General features: G+C 37.7%; 1 protein-coding gene across 4 annotated transcripts in view; it reads right to left on the bottom strand.

Moving 5' to 3' along the window:
- The window catches only part of ELMO1 (engulfment and cell motility 1), a 336,399-nt gene that overhangs the window by 154,999 nt on the left and 155,523 nt on the right, over window positions 1-25,877 (bottom strand). For 3 of the 4 annotated variants that reach the window (XM_081343171.1, XM_081343172.1, XM_081343173.1), the window contains 5 exons: window positions 22,785-22,863; window positions 22,203-22,253; window positions 21,402-21,524; window positions 18,162-18,293; window positions 410-514 (listed from right to left, as the gene is read on the bottom strand). The exons of the other annotated variant lie outside the window; for it this stretch is intronic. In XM_081343171.1, coding sequence (XP_081199297.1) covers window positions 410-514; window positions 18,162-18,293; window positions 21,402-21,524; window positions 22,203-22,253; window positions 22,785-22,863 — 490 coding nt within the window. The remainder of the gene's footprint in view (window positions 1-409; window positions 515-18,161; window positions 18,294-21,401; window positions 21,525-22,202; window positions 22,254-22,784; window positions 22,864-25,877) is intronic. 4 annotated transcript variants of the gene reach the window in all.

The raw sequence follows: 25,877 nt of genomic DNA, 5'->3' as shown, positions 1-25,877 counted from the left end.
CAGAAATAATATGCAAAAGAAACAAAATATAGTTTTCTGCTTTCAGAGAAGACGTGTAGGCAAAAAGTGAGTAGGAACTGAAAGTGGAAAATAGAAAAATGAATCACCATTCCTTTATCCCACCTAAGTAAGTGAAATCAATCATAACCAAATCCTTCCTTTGAATCCTTTTGGGATTCAAAATATGCAGATGATCAATCAAATAATTTATCAGTATGGCATTTATTTTGATCTGAAAATAAACTGAGCACTACTGAGCAGTCATCAAAACATACAGAAAAAATGTGCTTCTATGCAGCACTATTCTTTTGTATTATTACCCCATTTGCCTTCCTAGAATAATGGATTTTAAAAAGAGGGACAGAAAGACCAAATGATAAATACACTTGCAATAAGAAAGGGGCCTTACCCGGATATAAGCATCCTGCTGGTGTTTGGCAAAGTACAACATGTTGTCCAGGGCTAGCATTCCTGGGGGAGTCTGAGTAAAATCCATTGCTGGGTTTACATGATTCTGCAAAACATAGAAAAGGTAACATTAAAGAAAAGAAAGACACAGCAATACATAAGCATTTTTTTTTTTGCATTTATTATGCCAAAACAAAACATTTCACTTTTTATTTTTACTTTTCTACAAACAGAAACAAACCAATATTAGGGATAGGAGAGATGTAACAATTTTGTCTTATGCTTTTCCTCATACTTATATCTGTTTCCTTTCTTTCAGTTCATGTGGTTAAACAAAAATGTGTTGGCTTACTCTGTACTTCTCTAATTGTCAAAAAATATTGATTAATGATTTAAAAAGGCTAGCAACTAGTACAATCCTCACAGACCTAATATAGGATAGTTTAAGGCAGGGGTGTCAAACTCAATTTTATTGAGGGCCACATCAGCATTGTGGTTGCCCTCTAGGGGCCGGGTGGGTATGGCCAGGGTGGGCATGGCCTACTGGGTGGGTGTGACTAGAGTGTGTATGGCTACTGTGTGGGTGTGGCCAGTTCTACATCTTTCTCATCAAGGGTCCCTATGGGGGCCTGGGCATGAGTGGGACAGATCTGAGGGTCTCTGGCAGAAGGAGGGTCTCTGGGCCATGGCCAAGGCTGTGGGGGCCATTCCATCACTGTTTCCAGGATGGCTTCACGGGCCACATGAAACCACTTCGCGGGCCAGATCTGGCCCCCGGGCCGTGTGTTTGACATGTCTGGTTTAAGGAATGAGATCGAGAGAATTCTCTGCCATTTCTTACTGGCAGGTAAAAGTTCCACCTATACTCAAGTTAGGTTTCATTTCTCTTAGGGAAAATTGAGACTTGATAGACAACTACAGGTTTAGTTAACCTCAAAACCTGGTTCCAACAGTTCCCTACCTCCCTGATTCATCTGGGAGGTGTGGAACTTTTATCAGGTAAAGCAGGGAGATGTTCCTGTAGAACACCTGATTCATGAAGGAGTATTACCCAATAAAACTCACAATGCTATCTTGCTTTATCATTGAATTTCCTTTCCACAGTTCAAACAGAGCCTGAATCCAAAGGATGCTCACCCAGATAGTGCTACTTATTCACAAGGGATAGAAATAAAATCAATCCACCCAGCAGATTAGCCCTGGGAGTACCCCAGCAAAAATCTCCATTTAAATTAGGCTATTCTCCATTTTCCAAGATAGTCAACTAATCAGCAGGTATGGTGGAGGTAGTAGAGGATATAAATGGATCTTCTGTTTTCTCATAATTTCCCCTCTGCTACAGAGAAAAGTGAAGAATATATTTTGAAAGGTTGAAACATTGCACTTTTTCACAACAGTAGTATAGCAGAATTTTTAAAAGCCTAGGAAACCAGCAGCAGACCAAGAATTTTCTCCTCCACTGCCATGAATGTTTCTCTTGCCATCACATCTCCAGGCTGAAAGGAGAAGGTTCTTAACTCAAGGTCTCTGGTCATGTGGATCAGTTCTTCTGCCTCTTGTCCCTCCACTCTTCATGTCCACACTCATGAATTCTAAGGGACTGAGTAACAGGAGGCACAGGTTTAAAAGAAATAGACTTCCCCACTGCCCTACATAGAAAAGCTCTAATCAGGAATCAGCAGGGAGTGGGTATGACTGCAAAAGCACAAATGATCTATTAAGAATTCAGCAGTCACTGGGAGTGTCAACACCAGTATAGTTGAGAAACTACAGGTAACAGGTGCCATGAACTGTGACATAAAAGAAAATGGGGGGGGGGAACTGCTTCAACATTGGAATACCTGAAGACAAATATATGATGTCTCTGCAGTGATCTTGTGGTGAGAAAAACTAATTTGATGAAGATACATTAGGGTGGAAGGGAAGGGTTACTGTCAAGCTTCAAAATTTCATATTTGATTTCAGCAGGTATTATTTCTTCACTTGCCAATACACAGATGGGGAGGTATGATTGGAATTTGTAGTAGCTAGTGTGGGAGACAAGGTCACGCTAGAAGGTTGCTAGGAAACAGAATTTTCTCATAATTATCTGGTGCTTAATTGGGGAATGTGACCTGCACTGTCAGGAGGGAAAGGGAGTTGCTATACTTTTACTATACTGCTTTAGCACTAATTTAATTAGAACTGACTTCACATCCATTAGTGCCGGTATGCTATTCTTAAATAAATCTGGCATTAGAGATTGCAAAGTCTCAGGTGTGCTTGTTTTGCTGGGATCATCAGCCAGAACTATGACATTACATCAGCTCTAATTAAAAATGAAAATCAATTAAGGGATCCTGAGCCCTTACACCCGATCAAGCCACCTCTGAAGGAGCGGTGAAGACTCAGGAGGTCTGAAAGGAGGAAGAGGAAAAATTTCAGAATGGAAAGGGCCGGTGGGCTGGAGGCATTTGACAAGAGGCAGCAGTCAGTCAGTCAGTCAAGCAGCTGTGGAAGAGACCTGGAAGTGTGGGGATGGGAGCTGGAAGCAGATTCCCTGAATGTGGTCTAGCCAACTTGTGGCAGTCCCGTCGAGCCTGTTGCCTTGATCCAACCCAAGGGCAGTGACTACTGCAACCAGGGAATAGGCCAGCCCCCAGAGAGACACTCCTTCTCATTCGGGTGCAAGACTAGGGCTCAGGGCTGCTGGTCCTCAGCCAACAACCAACTGCCCAGAATGGCTGGCTCACTGTTGCTGCAACCGCTGATGCCAGCCACCCAGCTTGGGCTTTTCCCCCATGCAGGGGGATGGATTCCAGGCCCTTGGCCTGCACTCAGTGTTCAGTAACCTCTACCGCTAAAAGTGACTTTGATGGAATCCCAGAGAAGCTGGCCTTCTTCCTGAACCAGGTGTGGTCACACCTGCACTGGTTTGACCAGATGTATTCTGATGATGAGGCTTGCGTGGAGGTTATAGTTGTGAACCTTGAGGGAGAAGCCACGAATGGGTGGTTGTCCTACACGATGAGGGAGCTCCCAAGCTAGGGGATGCAGACGTGTTCCTGGGACAGCTCACAGCTCAGTTTGACATCCAATACAAACCTGATGAGCTGAGGCTGAAGTCCGAACTGCCAGGCAGGGGAACAGACCCATAGCAGAATACATCAGAGAATTCAGGAAGATCGCAGGGAGGCTGCAGCATTGGCCAGAGTGACTCCTGACTCAGTACTTCCAAGAGGGGTTGAGTAGTGACCTGTTCCACTTGTGACTAGCCTAAGGGATCCCAGACCAGCTCAATGACTGGTATCAACTGGTGACCATTGTGGACCTAGACCTGATGGAGTACAAGGGCTGCATCACCCAAAGAAAATCCAAGAGAAGCGTGCACAAGGGAGAAAGCAGCTGGCAATGGTATCTCTTGCCTCTGCTGAAGCTTTGAGTCACACCCCCATTCTGTGCTTCCACTGCAGCAAGGAGGGCCATTGGGCAGCAGTGTGCCCGGCACCTAGAGAGGGCCCCACTGCTCCTCCCCCTCCAAAGCCTAAGAAGCCACCAAGCAGGGGGAAAGAAAAGTCACAAGAGGTAGCCCAGATCATTGAGGTATCCCCCCGAGAGCTATGTAGAGGGAACCCCAATCAAAGAGAAGCTGCGAATGACCCTCTATGACAGTGACAATGAGGGAGAAAACGGCCCAACCATTCAATCATCTCACACCTAAAGTGGACATTGTAGCACCCTGCTCAGGGGCAAAGAGGGTGATGAAAGCACTTATACACTCGAGTAGCACTTGATGCTTGATTAGCCAGCCTATGGTACAAAAGTTAGGACTGCATGTGAGAATGCTTAGGAAGCCTGTGAAATTTGAAAGTTGATGGCACCTTGGCACCAAGGCCACCTCCTATTTAGCCAAAAGTTAGGACTGCATGTGAGAATGCTTAGGAAGCCTGTGAAATTTGAAAGTTGATGGCACCTTGGCACCAAGGCCACCTCCTATTTAGCCAATGCAACTGATGCAACTGATTTTTGGGGGCCACCAAGAGACTGTTCAATTCCTGGTCTCCCCAAAAATGGCTGAAGAGATGCTTGGCTTGCAAAGTGGGGGCTCTAGATTTATTGGGAGAGAACCTCAAAGCGAATGGTTATGAAGAGAAGTACCAATCTCCCTGAGAAGAAAAAGGGGAAGCCTGAGCCGGGGGGAGAAGCGAGGAAACTCCTCGAGCGCAGGAAAGCATCAGAGAAGGGGAAGGAGCAGCAGGCCATCCCAAAAGAGTACCGAGATCTCATGGAGGTGTTTAGTGAGAAGGAGTGCAATGTTCTGCCCTCTCACCATCCCACAGACTGTGTTATCGAGATCCTACCTGGAGTGAAGCTCCCCAAGCCAAAGATTTACTCCATGACTCCAAAAGAGATGAAGGAGCTGAGGGATTACATTGATAAGAATTTAGCGAGGGGGTTTATCCAAGCGGTGACATCTCAAGTGGTAGCACTAGCACTATTTAAGGAAAAGAAAGATGGCTTGCTGAGATTGTGCATTTATTTCTGTGGGATTAACAGAATGTGCATGCAAAACATTTGTTCCTTCCCCCTCATGAAGGATATATTGGGACATTTAGCCAAGGGGAAGATATTAATTTAGACCTGAGAGAGGCATATTATCAAGTGAGAGTCAAGGAAGGCAATGAGTGGAAAACTGCATTCAACTGCTCCATTGGGAGCTATAAATTTAAAGTGATGTCTTTTGGACTACAGGGAGCCCTGGGCATATTTATACAGCTCATAAATGAGGTGCTACACAAACATTTATACAAAGGGGTTTTGGTGTACCTAATCCTCATTTACACTGCGAATATGGAAGAACATGTGAAACTCGTGCGACAGGTACTGAAAAAACTGTTGGACGCTAAATTGCATGCTAAGTTGTCTAATTGCGACTTTCACAAGTCAAGCCTAGACTACCTGGGTTACTGAGTGTCGTGCAAAGGGGTGGCAATGGACCCAGGGAAAGTGAAGTCCATCTTGGAGTGGCAAACCCCTTGCACCCACAAGCAGCTACATAGTTTCTTGGGGTTTGCAAACTTCTACAGGCAATTCATTCCCTCCTTTGCTGAAATAGCCTTGCCAATCACTGAACTGTTGAAAACAGGGAGAGGGGGAAAGCAGCCCCAGCCGAGTCAACCCTTGAACTGGATGATGGAATGCCAAGCAGCATTTGAAAAGTTGAAAGGGTTATTTGCAGCTGAACCAATTCTAAAACACTGAGACCCAGAGGAACCTTTTGTGATTCAGGCAGATGCTAGCAATGTAGCCATGGGGGCAGTCCTCCTTCAGCAGAATAAGGAGGAAAACTAGCAAACATGTACATACATGTCTCATTGGTGGGCTGTATGGGAGAAAGAGGCTTTTGTGGTATGGTGGGCATTATTAACTTGGAGGCTATTCTTAGAGGGGAGTAAAGCCCAATTTAAGATATGGACTGAGCATAAAAATCTAGAAGCCTGAAGACCCCCTGTAAGCTCTCATCCAAACAAGTCCAATGGGTGCAATACTTCAAACGATTTCATTTTGAGTTAAAGTACATCTCAGGGGGAAGAATTTTCTTGCCGATGCCTTATCCTGCATACCTCATTACAAGAGCACTCGGGGGGAGGTGGTGAGTTCCATCATCCCCACCAAGCAACAAGTGGCACAGGCTATGACCAGGTGGCAGGAGAAGAGGAGTAACTTACTCCCCCACCAATGCATTTGCCCAACAACTGGGCTATCGACCAATGCATGGTTTGTGGCTCATCAAAGAGAACTGACCATGAGGGACAGGTTGGCATGGAAGGGAGGCAAACTGTATGTCCCCAATACTCTATGAATGCAAATCCTGCAGCACAGCCACGACACTAAGCAGGCTGGGTTCTTTAAAAATTCTGCACATTGCTAACTGTCAGTTCTGGTGGCCAAGGATGAAAAAGGACATTGAGAATTATGTGAAAAGCTGCACAGTTTGCACAGCCAGCAAGAGACCACCAGGGAAGAGCCCAGGGCTATTGCAGCAGGTTGCTGACCTGGCCAGATGCTGGGCGGAGATAACCATGGACTTTATTGTGAAACTACCTGAAAGAGGGAGGAGCACTGTGATTTGGACTGTGGTAGACCTGTTCTACAAACAAGCTCATTTTATCGCATGTGCTAGGCTCCCCTCAGCCCAGAAGCTAGTGAAAATGTTTGTGCAGCAGATCTACTGACTGCATGGAGTGCCTAAATGCATCATTTCAGACCATGGGGTCCATAATTTATTGCTAAATTATGGAGGGAGTTTGTGAGGTTGATTGGATCCTCCAAGCAGCTTAGTTTAGCTTTTCATCCAAGAATAAATGGGGCCGTAGAACACAATGGTGGAACAGTACCTGCATTGCTGTATCAACTACAAGCAAATGAACTGGGCAGAACTTTTGCCATTTGCAGAGGTGGCATATAACAATGCTGTACATAGCAGCACCAGTTTCACCCCCTTTATCCTTGGGCATCTTAACTGAGTGGGTAGATTCATTCCAAAATGTTTGGAGTGACGCAAAGAAAACTTTAGCCAAAACAAGAGAGGCAAAAGAAGCAGGCAGACAAAAAGCGAGCTCACCAAGGAATGCTCCATATAGAGGATAAAGTGTATCTATCTACTAAATACATCAAGTTGAGACAAACTTGCAAAAAGCTCGGTCCCAAGTACATAGGCCCCTTCCCTATTGTGAAAATCATAAACCTGGTAATAGTAGAGCTCAAACTGCCTAGATTACAGGGTAAAGTATACCCAGTATTTTACTGCAGCCTACTGAAACTGTTTCATGACTCTACAATGAGACCAGGGGGAATGGCAGTCCCTGATCTGGTAATAGTGGAGGAGAGACACACCATGAAGTCAAATGAATTTTAGACTCCAGAATCCACAAAGGGAAGTTACAGTACCTAATCCAATGGAAAGGTTATCTGATGTCAGAGGCTAGATGGATAAAAGCTCAAAATGTGAGAGCTGATTGCTCGGTAGAGCGATTCCATAATAAGTATCCCTAGAAGCCAGGACCCTCACAAGAGAAGTAATGTGTATATAATGGCTTCAGGGTTCTCCCAGGCTTTAGAGGGGTCAGCCTGTCAAGCTTCAAAATTTCATATTTGGCTTCAGCAAGTATCCCTGGAAGTCGGGACTAACGCAAGAGAAGTAATGTATATATAATGGTTTAAAGGTTCTCCCGGGTTTTAGGGAGGGTCAGCCTGTCAAGCTTCAAAATTTCATATTTGGCTTCAGCAGGTATTATTTCTTTACTTGCCAACATATGCAGATAGGGAGGTATGATTGGAATTTCTAGTAGCTAGTGTGGGAAAGAAGGTCATGCTAGAAGGTTGCTAAAAAAAGGAGTTTCCTCAAAACAATTATCTGGTGCTTAATTGGGGAATATGACCTGCACTGTCAGGGGGAAAAGGAGTTGCTATACTTTTAATATACTGCTTTCGCGGCAATTTAACTAGAGCTGACTTCACAGTATGCTAGTGCCAGTATGCTATTCTCAAATAAATTTGGCATTGGTGATTGCAATGTCTCAGGTGTGCTCGTTTTGCTGGGCTCATCAGCTGGAACTATGACAGTTACATTGTTCTAAAATATTATTTATTGACAGAATAATAATTTGTACCAATATGCTCCTGGCAAAGCATGGGAAGCATAACAAAGATATTGCAAAGTATTTTTGCAATAACAACTTTGCAGTAATTGCTCTAAAGTAGGGAAAAGAAATTAACTTTTGCACAAGATGTGAAAAACAGGTGGACCATTTGGAATGTTATATTAATAAGTCCCTATTCTGATTGCAATTTATAAACCAAATTTTAGAGAAGTAAATGAAATTCTCATAGCCAACTTTCTCAGGATTCTGCTAAAGTAAATACTGCATATTTATTAACTATTTATGGGGTCCTTGAAAATGCAAAAAACAAAACTGTTTTCCAGTGAATTCTAGAAGGAACTGAATATAACCTTTAAATAAAGTAGCAAAATTAAATTACAAATATTAATAATGCAAGCACACCTTATTTAATTTTCTTTCCAATAATCACAATATTCAGTATCACACTTATTCCACTTGAAGAGGATTTGGTTGTGATATACTCATGCAATGAACATTTTTTTATTATAACTATAATAAATGTAAGGGCAAAGAGTGAATACATTGAAGAAATATAAGACTGCCCAATTATATTTTAAAGAAAGTCACATCACCTAGGAAAAATAATTTAAAAATCTGTACAGAGATATCACTGAAGTGATAATTCAACTGATAAAAGCTTTTTTACTTCTGCAGAATATTTTTTGGGGGAATAATTAATTCCAAACTAAGAAATAATTTGGAGTGATTTTTAAGGAGTGATTTTATCACTTAGCCAACAATTAAAGTTTCTTATGCTACCATTCTAAAATCTTTTATTTAAAAAAAGTTTATAAATATGTTAAACAATATTGTTAATATTTGCTAATATTCTATTTTATATTAAGTATTCTTATTGATTGATGGATATTTCATATTTGTAAATTGTCTCTCTCAAAGAGGTTTTTTTAAAACATTATTTGTGAAAGAAAGCTTGCCAGAGCAAAGATTATGAGTATGAGATGAGATTTGATCATACTAGTATTTTGACAAAAATATCCATATCTAATTGCTAGAATGATTTCAGGTCATAATAAAGTTTATAAATATGTATTTATTTGTTTTATACTAAAATCATAATCCCATTTTTATTGAAAACATACCTAAAAGTTGGAGGAAGTTGCTTTATATGGAATATACTTTCTAAAAAAGCCCACCTATGGAATACTGAATAATATCACGAGTATTTTGAAATAAGAAATGAGTGTTTTTATTGGCAATGATAATAAAATTTTCCTCACTTACACATAACTAAACTATTAAATTGTGTTTTTCAATTAGCGATTTAAACCATGTTTTAAACTGTTTTAAAGCAAATCATTCCATCAGAAAGAATTGAATTCAGACCTTACGTGGAAGGTAACTAGCACTGAAAACTGATATGATACAGAACAAATAATGCAAAAATTATCTTGAATACTGGAAGTACGTGCATTTAACTTTAACTGAAATTATTTAATTAATATACATATAACTGGCTACTAGATTTTAGAGGTTGGCTTGTAGATCTATAGGTGCCAATATAATCTATTATATCACATTACTACATTTCTAGAAGTTACACAAACAATACTGTAGGAAGTCAGCACACCCCCCCCCACGAGAATGGAATATTTTGGGGAATATTAAAAGAGGCAGGATAGAATATTTATTGTCTAATCTCTAGAGACAAGAATTTTAAATTCTGTTAGGAAAAAAATGTTAAAATAAACCATAAAAAGATAAATACCTTCACCCTAGTTTGCTTGGCCAGCAAAACAAGGTGAAGAGAACTGTGTTCTTTTTTTCTCTCCCTGTGACTTAAAAACAACCCAAAGTTGTCAGGAGGGAATGTTTTCAATTCATTTAGAGGAAAAGTTTAATTTTTGCATTTTACTGTATGTATAAAGTGGATTTCATCTGTTTCTTCAACAACTACAGTATTGTTTTTTCAAACCCTGCTTGCAAGCTATCCACCCTATTCCATCGCTCTATTTCTTATTCTCTGCTCTCCATTCCTCATGTCAGACCAACAATGCCTTTTCTAGGAGGGTCACCCACAAAGGGGGGGGAAGGTGGTCTTGTTCTCCTATCTTTCAGTCCTGCACAGATGGCTCCGCAACCTTTGGAAACAAAGCACACTGACCCAGATGTTGGGTCAATATTCCATATTGTTCTCTTACTTTGCTTCTTCTTAAGCAAGAATCCTAAATAAAACATGAACACTCAACTTATGACTCATGTAGAAATTGAAATATCAGGATGGTCTTAAAGGGCAGCCCAATACAGTATAGAGCAAATTATAATAATCTGAGTAAGTTTGTCATTTAGTCAGTGACTAAAATGTTGTAGGTATACAACTGATATACAGGCAAAGCTGAACATAGGCTTTTCCAGTCATAGACTCTGCCTGCTCTTCTAGCTCCTCCCTCAAGAAAGGTAAAACAAAAGCTACAACTTAACCAAAATACATTTTTATATAACCAAATCCCAACCCCTCACGCCTGGTGAAATAAGTCTCCCCCCCCGCCGCATGCATAGAGAAGCCTATTTCCTGATTTTGTTGCCCTGATATGTCTGGAGGTGCAAGTGGGTCAAGAGTTCCTGCAAGGCTTACTGAACCTCTGCATCAATCATGCAATGAAGTGCTTGTATTTGTATGAGTGGTGATAATCAGATGAAAGAGGACTTCACTTCTAAAAATCTAGCAAAGTGCTAAGATCAACTATGAGGGTGAATCTGCAAGTGACTCGAAGGAAGGAAGGAAGGAATTTAAATTTCAATAATAGAAGAAAAAGTTAATTAAAGAAAAAAATTAATTAAAAGTTTGATTGGTTTAAACACTTAAAGTAGCATCCTAATCGTTGATTTAGGAAGGAACATCATTATCACTATTCCTTCTACAATACTTATCGCTCTATCTTGATATTGTAATGATTAGTTCTCATACCATTTTTCACTGAAAGTTTCATCGCTATTCTAGAACAGGAAGAAAAAATATAGATACTTTAAGAATTTAGCTATTAAAGCAATATTCCTAAAACTCACTGCACTAATCCATGTAATTTGGCAGGGCTTATGTCCTTAAAACATGACATACTAGAAACTTTTTTTCCAGCTTTATTTTAAAACAACTCTTTCCTCCAATGTAAATATCTGTCTATATAATTATTTTATTAGATAATTGAACTGTTATATCTGAATAGATGAAAAAATCCTATGCTAAACCTGCATCTTACTTCTCTAGATTGAATAGAAGCTTTCTATCCAACCTTGGTATTGTCCATGGGGTTTTTAAATACTTTGGCCACCTAATGAGAAGGAACGACTCACTGGAGAAGAGCCTAATGCTGGGAAAGATTGAGGGCAAGAGAAGAAGGGGACGACAGAAAATGAGGTGGCTGGAGGAGTCAACGAAGCAGCAGGTGTGAGCCTAAATGGACTCCAGAAGATGGTAGAGGACAGGAAGGCCTGGAGGAACGTTGTCCATGGGGTCGCGATGAGTCGACATGACTTCGCAACAACAACAACAACATCCAACCTTAAATATCAGGAGGGAAAAAAAGAATAAGTAACTATTCTCCTATTTTTGCTTTATTTTTCTTTTCTAAAACAACTGAAAAGAGGCCACAGAGAAATTTCCTTTCTAACTGCCCTACATCCAATGTTTTGCTTCCTTTCAAGCGCATAGAAAAATAGCTTTATTCTCAAGTACATAGAAAAATGGTTTTTTTCATTGTATACAAAAATATTTTTGAGATCAGATAGTAAGAGCCAGTTTGGTCCTAGCCCCATTTTAGGAATGCAAGCTGGCTAGGTCACTTTAGCCGAGTTATTCTCTCTCAGCCCACCTCACCACAGGATTGTTGGTGTGGGGATACAGGAAAATGAAGGAATATTAGATATGTTCATCATCTTGATTTATTTATAAAAATAATAAAGCCAGGCTAAAAAAAATATAAAAATCTAAATCTAAAAGTATGAGTCTTAGTCCCATCTCATTTAGTAGTGCCAATCTTCAGTGGATTCCAGAACATATTTGCATCTGATAAACTATTGTACAGGTACCAGGTTAAATGGCTCTGCTAGAAGCTTGCTGACCTCTAGTGGTACTCCACAAAAATAAAATATAAAATCAAAAGTTTATTCTCAACTAAATCATATTTTTTTCTTAGAAATAAATTGAAATAAGACATCTAAACATTATGAATACCACTATAGTGCCTTTCCCCTAGAAAAGATGCATTATTATGAACCAACTAATTTAACTTACATTTCCTGCATAATATCCCTTTTTAGAAGAGTTATTTTCATCTTCCTTGCTATATCATATTCAGTTCACTACCTTTACTGCAATCTAAGTTCACTGCCTTAAGTAGTTTAATAATGTTCCTTATTTTTCTTTTAAAAGACTACTGATATGTCCATTCAAGATCAAAGAAGAATGTTCACACTAATTTAGAAGGCATAATGGGAACAAAATTGCAAGACCAAACCAATAATGGTGACCAATAATTAGCAAATATTCTATCTGCAGATAGAATTCTTTCACATGGATTATTTTTATTGGTAAAATAAAAGCCAAAATTTAATCAAAATATTTTATCCCAAGCAGAAAACCATGGTTAAGTTATTCATGTCATAATTATTATTATAGCTAGGTCATAAATACCATAATTATTACTTTCAGGCAAACAGAATCTTGAGGGAATGACCATCCATTTTTTGGTGCTGACTCTATGATATTCCCTAAAGATAACGAACAAATGAATTGATAACGAGCCTATAATAACCAATCCCATAAAAACATGTGTTAACCTTTTGTAAATGTTTTCCACATTTTTGTTTAATAATAATTTCTATTTGTATAACTTTGGAAAAGGCTAAACTATAAAAATGAAGGATTTTTCCCCTCAAAACTTTAAAAGTCAAAGAAGCAAAAAACAGATTGTTGGGGGCAATTAAGCTGACTTTGCAATAATGCCGCTTGGGGGTGTGTGAAAAAGCAGGCATATACATAGAATGAAGGCTACTGCTAAGTTTGTAAGCCGCCCTGAGTCTTCGGAGAAGGGCGGGATATAAATGGAATTAAAATAAAAATAAATAAATAAATAAATAAATAAAATGGTTTATAAAATCTAAAGGATGCACCAAACATGAGAAAAAAATAAGAAATTTACAAAATGTTATTCATTTAATTGGATGATCTTACTTCTTGTAGTGGTTCAGATAAAAGAAATATTTATGGAAAGGAGGATACAAATGTGGCCAGAAAAATAACTGAAGTACAAAACATATGTTTGCAATCTTATGTGCAATCTTATGTACTTTTCTCATAAAAAGGTAGCTAGTTTCTAAGGTATGTTAATCTACACTAAGGTAGTCTGAATTCTTATTTTTTGTAAGGATGACCTTGAAATTTGATGGGGGTATAGCAATAGAGATCTTTAAAAAAAACAACAGTGTTTAATCCAATCAGCTTTCCTGGAATCTGTTTTATGAAATCTCTTGAATCAAGACTGTTTTTCTTTAGAGTGCACAGAAAAAAAGCAACAAAGCATCTATTAATGTTTACTCCACTTTGCTGAACAAAATGAATTTTCTTTGTCTTTTGTCTGTTCTTCTCTTTGCATGCCAGTAGAGATTGCCTGGACTTTCCTACAGTCTTTAAAAGCATGGGGAGCCATGTTCACCACTCACCATGTTCTGTATTTTTTTCTCTCTCAATACTTTCTCTTTTTACTATTATCTTTCTCATTTTAATCTACGCATTGGCATATATTAATATTATTCTTGCTGTCATATATGTTGCCTTTATTTTAAAAAGATTAAAGACCTTAAAGTTCCTTTTCCGAAAATTCACATCTTCACATCAGATGCCCTAGCTACCGTATATATTTTAAGCATATTTATTCTATATATATGAGGGAGGGCTGGGTTTAATATTCATGTTTTCTTTATTGGGAAACAAGGACAGATCTGTAAATAGGCACATCAAAAAAATGAAAAACTATTGAAAATGAAAAGCAGGTGCTACATATCAAGAAATGTGTGACAAATAAACAGCTTGCATAGCATTGACAAATATAGGTTTACCAGAAAATAATAGTTATACTAAGAAGACCTGAACCACAGATTATCATGTAATGAGTCAACACTATCTTACACCTTGGAAGTTGTTTCAAGCATAAGTCATTCACACTTTCTACCTCCACATATCTTGTACCCTACATACTTTTCACAACTTTACAGAAATGAAATGCATATATTTCCTAAATGTCAATTATATTTTAAATTTGCTTAAACATTCAGAATATTTTAGCTTACAAAAAGGTTAAACACTGTTCTGAAACAAGTATTATTTGACTAGATTATCTCTAATAGATATATACACTTATGCTATTAAAGCAATTAATTCGTAATCTTTTGTATCATGATATGCCATTGCATCTTCTCTATTCAAAGTAATGCTCTCAAAACAACATAGACATATTCCTGAAAATTGAATATAACAATTCCTTTATCTGAAGAAAGGGACTTTATAAATGAGTTAGTCTTTAATGTGCTACCATATTTTAATTTTCAGATTTAGATAAAATTCATTGTAAATAATACTTAGTTGGCTGAGTATTCTTAAGAGAAATAAAATACTACTCCAGACAAAAATACTTCTCATAGAAATGTTTTTTCATGTCCTCTGAATGCTCTGAAGGACAAACAGTGGCAAAGTATGATCAGGCTTAACAGAAAGATCAACTCAAAACGATATTTGCTCTTCAAGAGGTTCTACATTCAGTTTCACTAGCTAATTTTTATTACTCTTTCCCCTCCTTTAAAAATACTCTTACAAATATCCAAAGCATACCTCAAAGCATTCTCCTACTAAACTTCATATCCCTGTGTATTACTGAAAATTCGTTCCTTCAACGCAAAGGAATCTTTTTATGTTTTATGAAATAGGGACATTTGAAACCTACGTATTTTTCTTATTAACTCACTCTCTTTATTGATTCAATTTATATCATGCTTTACCTCTGGATATATCTAAGATAAAAGTGTAATTTACTAATAGTTTTTTTTTAATAATACATTATTTGCAGTAGATCAACAGGAATTACCATTTGATAAGCTGATAAGACAAAGCAAATCTACAGTAATTATGGGCTGATTTTTGTAAGAAAAAGATATGAGCTGACTTTGGTTTTGTAACTAGAAATGTACTCTGAAATACCCCTTTCTTTTTGTAAGGTCTTTCGTACTTAGTTATTAATGTTAACAACAATCTTGATGTTGACTCATAGGGTTTTATGAAAAGCAAAGCAAGATATGAGGACCCAGATTGTTGGGGGCAATTAAACTGACTTTGTAATAATGCCGCTTGGGGTGTGTGTGAAAGCCCTAATAAGCAGACATATACATAGAATGAAGGCTACTGCTAAGCTTGTAAGCCGCCCTGAGTCTTCGGAGAAGGGCGGGATATAAATGGAATTAAAATAAAAATAAATAAATAAATAAATAAATAAATAACTAAATAGATATAACATACAGTATGTGGCTTAATGGTAAAAATCACATAATGAAAATGAAAACACCTTCCTCCCCTGTAATTTGGACTCTTAAAGATATGGTTAGTTTGAAATCAAACAAGTTATTTCTTCTAAAAGATGAGTGTCAGGCTTCTCATAGCAAACATAAAAACGGGAAGCAGGTACAGGTAGTCATTCAGATAGAAAACTAACAAAGTCTTCCTGAGAGAATTCCAGTAAGTGCTATACAAACCCTATGAATAGTGAACTCAATGTTTACATTCTTGAACCCTTTTTAATAAGAAGAAATGGATTCCACCTGTCTCTAGTTACAGTAAATTACTTGATCTGGCTTCAGGTTGTTTGTTTCCAATCTTACCAGGCCTAGCTCTCAAAATAAGAATCCCTCCATAATCATCACGGTGACACAGCATGACTTACTGTATCCAATTGGGTCAATTTAGAACCATTTATTCAAATCTTCCTCTCTCCCATTCTAGCCCTATTATATAATTAATAAATTTGTAAAACATTTTATTTCTATTTTTTTCCTATATGTTGACATTTTTCTATTATATATAAATATATAGAGAGAGTAAATTAATCTGATGTGGCAATTAAAGAATTAGGCTAGAAACAGCAGACAGTGAGTTCTAGTCCTGCTTTATTGTTAATCTGATAATCTAGTAGGTAAGAGGTAGTTTACACTATCTCTTTCATTGCAGTGTAAACAGATCAAAAGCTTTAAAAAAAAATCAGCCAAAGCTGTACTTTGTGTGACCTCTGCGCTCAACTGACTCAATGTTCAGTGAGGAGGTTTCAAATTGAAAGTTCTTGCAGAAAAAATGTGCAAGAATTTACAGATTTCATCTTAGGGGAAGATCTTAACCTTTTCTTTCTGGTGAAGGAAAGAAGACTGAACTATTAACCAGTAACATTTCTTTATAATGTCATCCTGAATACAGTGCAATTTCTATTACAAATGACTCAACTAACGGAAAGAGGAAATATGCATCACTAACCAGTTCTGCAACAGAAGCAATAAACCACAACCTCAGAGCTTATATGCACAGGAATATGTAGAACTCATCACAAAAAGCAGCAATCAATTATCCAGCATATATAATTATGTGTACTTAACCAGCAAAACCCACAATGATAAGTAATGTCATACATTTTTCCATATTCATAGAAATGTTCAGATAGACCAGAAAAAAACCCAGACATAGTGAAAAATGAGCAGTGATTGGCTGCAGAGACAATTCAAAATGTAAATTATAAAAACTTGAAATAAGCAGAAACACTACTCTGCCTCTAGAAAAATCTACATATGATGGTCCTATTATGTTTACCCTGAACAAATTCTAGTTCCAGGGAATTTATTTCCAGAGGCGTATTTCAAGGATTGCAACTGGTACACAAGCTTTACTTTAATCCTGTTTTGTTTACAAATCTTTGTAAATTTAAACAAAATAAATTTTAATAACAATCCATTTAATCAGATTTTTCCCCCTCTTCTCATAAGCAGATATTCTACTGCCAATGAATCAACAACCTTTACATAAGTATTGCCTCAGAAAATAAATAAAAACAGATTTGACCACATAAACATGAGGTTTGTACTGTATATCAAAATAGTTCTTGGGAAGAAACCCTTGATATTTGACTTAATGGGTCAGTAATTCTTAGACATATGCCATATGCCAAAAACACAGAACCTGAAGAACTACCAAGACCTTGTTCAAATAATTGTTTGAGACTATGATGAGCTCTAGAATACCACCTAGTATTTCTCCATAATGGCTTCAGATTTCCAGGGGTCTGGACTGAGGTCAATATCAACTATGACCCTACTGTAATTATGACAGTTCTAGGTCACCCAAAATGACTCAAGAGGACCACATGCAGCCTGTAAACAAGGATGTTATTGATATAAATAATAATTGTGGGGAAAAAAGTTAGCTAGGCTGAGCTAGATAGACTACTATTGTAATTGGCTGGATTTGATTTGAAATTTACTGTTAACTTCTGTTTATAATTAGATAATCTTTCACTGGGAAAATATTATAGAGCAGTCATGTCAAACTTGCAACGTCACGTGATGTCACGCGATGTATCTTGACTTTTTTTCCATTGCCAGCAATGGGGTGGGTGCAGTTTCATTATGATGCATCTGGCCTGCGGGCCGGCAGTTTGACATGCCTGTTATAGAGGATGTGTCATAAACCAAAGTGCAACACAAAGTGCTGAATGAGAAGTTAAATAATGGGGCATTCACCTGCATAAACCAGTGAAGAAATGAGTAGCATATGCCTTTGAACAGGCATTCTGATCATACTAAGGTGCCCCTTTCCTAAAATCAAAGATATGTGAAATATTTAGAATGTTCAAAAATCTCCAGAAAAATAACGGCTAACTTTAGTCTATCCTTACACTTTCCAAAAGTAACAGCTTAGAAAAAGTGAGTGAAATAAGGGAAACAGTCAAGAATGTAGACTGAATGTGAACATTGTCCTCTGTGCTACATTGTATTATCACTAAAACAAAACCCATTAGAATGCTAATATGATGAAACAAGAATACTTACGATAAAGCCAAGTTTTTTGTAATCACGTGTATACATGGATTTACGCTTCTCAACATTACCACTATTGCTAGTGGGTTCAGATTCTACATCAAAAGCAATTCTTCGTAGTTCAAATATGATGTCCCTTTGGGCCTGATGGGTTTTTAAAGAGATATTTAAATTAAAATTTTCAAAATAATAATCTTTCAAAATATGTAGTTTTGGATAAAAGTAACATCAGCAGTTTTCCTTAATGCAATGGAATGTTATTCAATAACAGATAAGATTTGGGTTATTTATTTATTTATTTATTTAGATTTATATACCGCCCTTTCCCGAAGGACTCAGGGCGGTTTACAGGATATTTATCTTGCAGTTATATCATATTATACATGTTTTTATGAAAACTAAATATTTCTGATTAGAGATGGAGTAGGCATGGCAAACAGTTATATTTGGGGGGGAGGAAGCATTATAAAATTTGAATGAACCAAAGTAGGGCAAATGACACATGCACATAGTGTAATTTATGTACTTATATCAGATATTATTACACAATTGACACAAATAACTGTGCAATGCACATGCCATCATTTTGGCATTATTTTAGATATAATGTATCACCTAGGTATGCATAAGATGTATTTTTCTGCTTGCTTTTAAAAACAGTCAATCCAATCCTGATGATTCCTTCAAACTGTGATCATCTTACCAGTGACCATTTTGAATGACAGAAATTCAAAATATCTTGTTCAGAATACCAGAATAGAGATGCTATATGATAATGCTCATCACTTGTATACTTGCTATAGAACACTATATACTTGGGCCAGGGTGTCCTTTTTAATTTGATATGGTTTTCCAGATGGTGACAGGAGTTTGCCATATTTTTGATTTAGAAAACAAACCAGGAAAATTGCCTGATATTGTAAATAGCTAAAAGATTTTTAAAAGGCAAAATGGGTGTCTTAAGCTTCTGTAACCCATATAGCATCTCTTGCTGCATGAATTCCCTTTTCTTTAAGGCTTCTATCCACTCTGCATTCACAAATAGGTATAAGAATGTTGGGAAAGTAGATTTATTGCAGAGAATTAGGAAGCCAATGGTAGTTCTTTGTCTAAACAAGAATCCTGTCCAATAAACACATGTCCCATTGTTTAAAATTGGGGCCTTTTCTCAAAGATAGTTGGGAGTATATACAGTCTCTACAGATTTTCTGAATATTCCCATCTCTGGACAGCCTTTTCAATAAATCAAATATTCCAAATTTCCCCTCCTATACTAAGAGCTATAAATATTTTCTGAAAGGTGAGGAGGAGATGAGAATGAAAGAAAGAGAATGGTGTCTTCTTCTTTGTCCACCATGCCTCTGCTGCAATACAAGAAAATCTCTAGGGTCTTCTACTGAATGAGTCTGCTCTGCATTTCATAAGACAGATTTCATATTGATCAATTGTTGTTGTTACTTGCGAAGTCATGTCTGACCCATCACGACCCCATGAACAACATTCCTCCAGGCCTTCCTGTCCTCTACCATCTTCTGGGGTCCATTTAGGCTCACGCCTACTGCTTCAGTGACTCCATCTAGCCACCTCATTCTCTGTTGTCCCCTTCTTCTCTTGCCCTCAACCTTTCCCAGCATTAGGCTCTTCTCCAGTGAGTCCTTCCTTCTCATTAGGTGGCCAAAGTATTTGAGTTTCAACTTCAGGATCTGGCTTTCTAGAGCAGTCAGGGTTGATCTCCTCTAGGACTGACTGGTTTGATCGCCTTGTAGTCCAAGGGATTCACAGGTATTTTCTCCAACACCATAGTTCAAAGGCTTCAATTCTTTGGCGCTCAGCCTTTCTTATGGCCCAACTTTCACATCCATACATTGCAACTGGGAAGACCATAGCCTTGACTATATGCACTTTTGTTGGCAGGGTGATGTCTCTGCTTTTTAGTGTGCTGTGTAGATTTGTCATGGCTTTCCTCCCCAGGAGCAAGCATCTTTGAATTTCTTGGCTGCAGTCCCCATTTGCGGTGATCTTGGAGCCCAGGAAAATAAAATCTGTCACTACCTCCATTTCTTCCCCATCTTTGGGGCTGTTATTTAATTTTTTCTTAACTTTTGTACTGCTGGTTTTTTTATTGTTGTTAGCTGCCCTGAGTCCTCTGGGAGATAGGGCGGCATATAAGTCCCATAATAAATAAATAAATAAATAAATAAATAAATAAATAAATAAATAAATAAATAAATAAATAAATAAATAAATAAATCTATTTGCCAGGAATTGAGAGGGCCGGATGCCATGATCTTGGTTTTCTTAATGTTTAGTTTCAACCCAACTTTTGCACTCTCTTTCTTCACCTGCAACAAGAGGCTCTTTAGTTCCTCTTCACTTTCTGCCATTAGAGTGGTATCATCTGCATATCTTAGGTTGTTGATATTTCTCCCAGCAATTTTAATTCCAACTTTTGAACCCCATGGACAGTACCAAAAGGATTGATCAGTTAATCCTCTTCAATTCCAGCCCACATGGTCAATTAAAAATTAAATTCACCCAAATACTATTGTATAGAGGTTTTATACTATTGTAAGTGAAAGATCTTGGAAATGACAACAACTTATTCGACTAGTACATTGAACTCAGTCCTCAGAAGATAGAATTAGCACATATGATCCATTTTGTAGCTTTCCTCAATCTTTTGATGCACTATAAATCCTACAGAGTCTGTAGGAAAGTCCAGTCTTTTTGTAATTCATACTAAGCAAAGAAGAAAATAAGACTGCCAAGATTCTCATCATATTTGTCAGGTATCAAAAGGATGTTTGGCATTGGAACGTTTTGCTGGAGCAGCAACAATTGCAGTATCTTGAGCCAAGAGTACTACCAAAGCTACTGATAAATTCTGGTCCTTGCTAGATGGTTCACCATTTGATAAGCTGGTTCATCTGGGCACAACTTGATTCTGAATCTACAATCCATGATCAGTTAAGACTGGAACTCTTTTCCACATCTTTCTAAATCAAGAGCCATTTTACTGCTTGTTTATGACATCAATTTCTTGCTTACAAAATAGCTTTTTTGGATCTGAAAATCAACAATTCTAGTCTCATCAGCTTAAAGAACACTATTTTCAATAGTCTTGACAAAAGCCTCCAACATAAACATGTAAAAGAAAAGCCACAATTGTTAACAATTTTGCTCCAAGGATGCTGACAGCCACAAATTCCTGAAGACTGTCCATTTTGCAACATAGCAAGGCAGTTTGTTTACCTGATCTTGAGGGTCCATTTTTGTCATCATTCTATCTTCTAGTAAGTTAAAGGTGAGTACTTGCAAAACATAAAGTTGATGTGCCATTTCATTATTAATGGCCCTTTGAGCTCTGATAACATACTGAAAATAAAAGCAAGACCAAAAGAATCAAGAGAGGTTTCATTTAATGTATTTTATCAGCAACATTCTATCCAGCTTTACTGATGTGGAATCAAAAAACAACATAAATATTAGAGATGCTATTAATGTAATTTCACTCTACCTATCTATGAATATAAGATGAAAGTTGTAAATTTCACTTTGTTCTTACAAAATAATCTGTGAAAAGTGTGTCCAGTTAAAAAATATGCTTTCAAAATGAAGAATAAATATTTATGATAAACGTTTGTTATGTGAAGACCAACATACGGTACTTCTTATGGCATTTAGTTTGTTAATATACTCTGTTTTTTATCTGATCCTTTAACATTTCCCCCCTCTTTTTATTTTCACTCTCTCCTTTTATAGCACGGGTCTATTTAATTTGTGACTCACTGTATCATGCATAAATCCTGCTTAATAAAACTCTAGTTATCCTGCTTAAATAGGTAATAAAAAGAAACTACCAAGCAACTGAAAGAGCAAAACATAATATTAGTGAGCTGGATTTGGATAGTATCACAAAGCTACAATATTATCAGTGCTGCTAAACAGAGAAATATGAATTAATTCAGTTATGGTTCTGAAAGATCAGAATATTATGCATGTGTTACAAAGGTACCATGTAATTTAGAAAAATAAAAAAGCTAAAATACTTACTTGTAAAATGATTCCCCGAAGTTGTTTCTGTGCTAAAATATTTGCCATTTCCTGATTTAAAAAAAATAACTTAGTTTAAGAACACTGTATAATCTTGCAATATAGATTTGCAAATTTATGATATACACTTACTGAATATATAAATAGGGAATTAGGAAAACTCATTTGTCACTAAAGGCAAAGATATTTTATAGGTTATCTGGCTCTTTAGCAGTACTGTCAGTCATTTTATTTCCTAAGAAAATATAGTACGTCAATGATGTGTAACTTCTTACTTTGTTTTAAAGGAAATAGGTAACTTTCTGAGTCTTACCCACTCTAACCTCCCAAGGAAAGGGTAAAATTTTCAACCAATAAAGGTAGTCCAAAAGAAAACAAACTATACTGTATATACTTGACAGATAAAATATATCTGTTATTCAGGGTAGAGTTCAACTTCACTTTATATTTTCCAGTATAAAGATCAAGCTACAATTGTCTCATTCAAGCAGCTAACAATTTGGTTGTTTTTTTTTCACTGATGTGATTGGATGATAGCAATTCATTCTTTACCAACATCAATTAGGGAAACAAATAGCTCACCTGCCTCCTGTCATCAGGTGCTTTAAAGAAAAGGGCATTTATCACAGCAATGGTATATGTTTGAATTTCTTGATCAGCCCTGCATTGAATACAATTTCAAAACAGTAAGAATAGTGTATTAAATTCAATTAGAGCTACAGGAGCTCATGCTCTTATGGACACTTATTCAGACTACTGCAGTGTGCTCTAGACCAGGGCTTTTCAACCTTTTCACAGATTGTACCACTTTTAGGATATGGCAATATTCGAGTACCACCAATATAATAATAATAATAATAATAATAATAATAATAATAATAATAATAATAATAATGATGATGATGATGATGATGATGATGATGATGATGATGATGATGATGATGGATGATGATGGTGATGAGAACCGAAGCGTACAGCTGATTGATATCGCTGTACCAGGAGATGCCAGAGTCGAAGAAAAAGAATTGAAAAAAATTACGAAACACCACGACCTGGCCATCGAAACTGCGCGATTATGGATGAAACACGTAACAGTGATACCCATTGTCATCGGGGCACTGGGAACTAAACTTTACAAAACACATCAAGAAACTGCAACTTCCTGCAATAACTCCAGCGAAGCTACAAAAAACTGCGCTACTCGGAACATCTTACATTTTAAGGAGATACCTGGTTGATACCTAGGATGCTGGCAGCAGCCCGTGTCAACCATTAAAGGTAAAGGTAAAGGTTCCCCCGCACATGCGTGTTAGTCGTTTCCAACTCTAGGGGCTGGTGCTCACCTCTGTTTCAAAGCCAAAGAGCCAGCGTTTGTCCGAGGACGTTTCCATGGTCATGTGGCCGGCATAGCTAGACGCCAAAGGCGCACGAAACGCTGTTACCTTCCCACCGTAGTGGTCCCTATTTTTCTACTTGCATTTTTACGTGCTTTCGGACTGCTAGGTTGGCAGAAGCTGGGATGAGTAACAGGCGCTCACTCTGCTACGTGGCACTCAGGATTCGACCCGCCAAACTGCCAACCTTCTGATCGACAAGCTCAGCATCCTAACCCACTGAGCCACCATGTCCCTGGGTCAACCATTAGTGCCAGTCAATTTGAGTGTTCAGTTGACTGAGTTTCATGTTTTATGAATAAAAGTGTAATAATAATAATAATAAGAAGAAGAAGTTGGAAGGGATCCTGGAGGTCACCTAGTCCAACCTCCTGCTCAGGCAGGAAACCTTATACCATTTCAGACAAATGACTGTCCAGGAAGACTTAATGACTACTGGAGAGACCAAACTGGCCTACAAGAAAGATCAAATGAAGAACAGAATAGAGGCATGGGAAGACAAAGCACTACATGGCCAATACATTAAAAAAATAGCTGGGAAAGCAGATAATAACAAGACCTGGCAATGGCTAAGAGCAGGAAAGTTGAAGAAAGAGACTGAGGGACTAATTCTGGCTGCACAAGACCAAGCCTTAAGGACAAATGCATACAAAGTCAAAATTGAGAAGACAGCAACAGACAGTGAGTGCCACCTATGCAAAGAAGCTGAAGAAACAGTGGACCACCTGGTAAGTTGCTGCAAGAAGATCGCAGGGACTAACAACAAGCAGCGGCATGACAAAGTAGCAACAATGGTGCATTGGAAGATCTGCAAGAAATATCATTTGCCTGTAAGCAAGAACTGGTGGGATCATAAAATAGGGAAAGTCATAGAAAATGGTAAAGTTAAACTGCTCTGGGGCTTCAGAATTCAAACAGACAAGCACCTGCAACATAACACCCCGGAGTTAATAATTGTTGATAAGTAAGACAAAAAAAGTCTGGATAGTAGATGTGGCAGTGCCTGGAGACAGCAGAATAGACAAGAAAGAACTGGAGAAGATAACAAAATATAAGGACCTACAAATAGAAATAGAAAGACTGTGGCAAACACAAGCAAGGGTAGTACCAATAGTAATAGGTGCCTTGGGTGCAATCCCAAAACAACTGGAGCACCACTTGAACACCACTGGCAGTGACAAATTTGCCATTAGTCAATTGCAAAAGGCGGCCTTACTAGGAACTGCTCCCATCCTGTGACGATATCTATAATACCATCAAACATCCACATCTGCCTATCCCAGGTCCTTGGTAAGGACTCAATAGGTAGACAAAAATGCCAAATCCAGTCTGAACATCTGGCTGACTGTGCGATGAATAATAATAATAATAATAATAATAATAATAATAATAATAATAATAATAATAATAATAATAATAATAATAATAATAAGTAGTAGTAGTAGTAGTAGTAGTAGTTGGAAGGGACCCTGGACGTCACCTAGTCCAACCTTCTGCTCAGGCAGGAAACCCCGTACCATTTCAGACAAATGACTGTCCAGTCTCTTCTTAAAAACCTCCAGTGTTGGAGCTTTCACCACTTCTGGAGGCAGGTTGTTCCACTGGTTAATTGTTCTAACTATCAGGAAGTTTCTCCTTAGTTCTAGGTTGCTTGTCTCTTTGGTTAATTTCCATCCATTGCTTCTCATCCTACGTTCAGTTGCTTTGGAGAATAGCTAGATGTCAAAAACTTTGTAACCAAAAAGTAAAGGAAAAAAGTGATAAAGTACAGGTAGTCCTTGACTTACAACAGTTCCCTTAGTGACTGTTCAAAGATACAACGGCACTGAAAAAAGTGGCATGACCATTTTTCACACTTATGACCCCAGGGTCACGTGATTTATATTTGGATGCTTGGGAACTGAGCCATATTTATGATGGTCACAGTATTTCAGGGTCATGTGATCCCCTTTTGCAACCTTTTGACAAGCAAAGTCAGTAGGGAAACCAGATTCATAACCATGTTACTAATTTAACAACTGCAGTGATCCACTTATAACAAATGTGTCAAGAAAAATAGTAAAATGGGACAAAATTCATTTAACAAATTTCTTACTTAGCAACATAAATTTTGGGCTCGATTGTGGTTGTAAGTTGAGGACTATCTGTACATCCACTTACCACACTTTTAATGGGAAACTTGTGCCTGTTTCTCTGACATTAATCTTTGCACTCTTCTATCCGTTTCTCTCCCCGCTTGTCTCAAAGACGCCTCTCCTCCTCTCTCTTTCTCCACCCCTTC

The sequence above is a fragment of the Vipera berus genome (assembly GCF_964194415.1).
Source record: "Vipera berus genome assembly, chromosome: Z".
Lineage (NCBI taxonomy): Eukaryota > Metazoa > Chordata > Lepidosauria > Squamata > Viperidae > Vipera > Vipera berus.
Note: the sequence above shows the minus strand (reverse complement) of the source record. Positions and strands in the feature narration are given on the sequence as shown.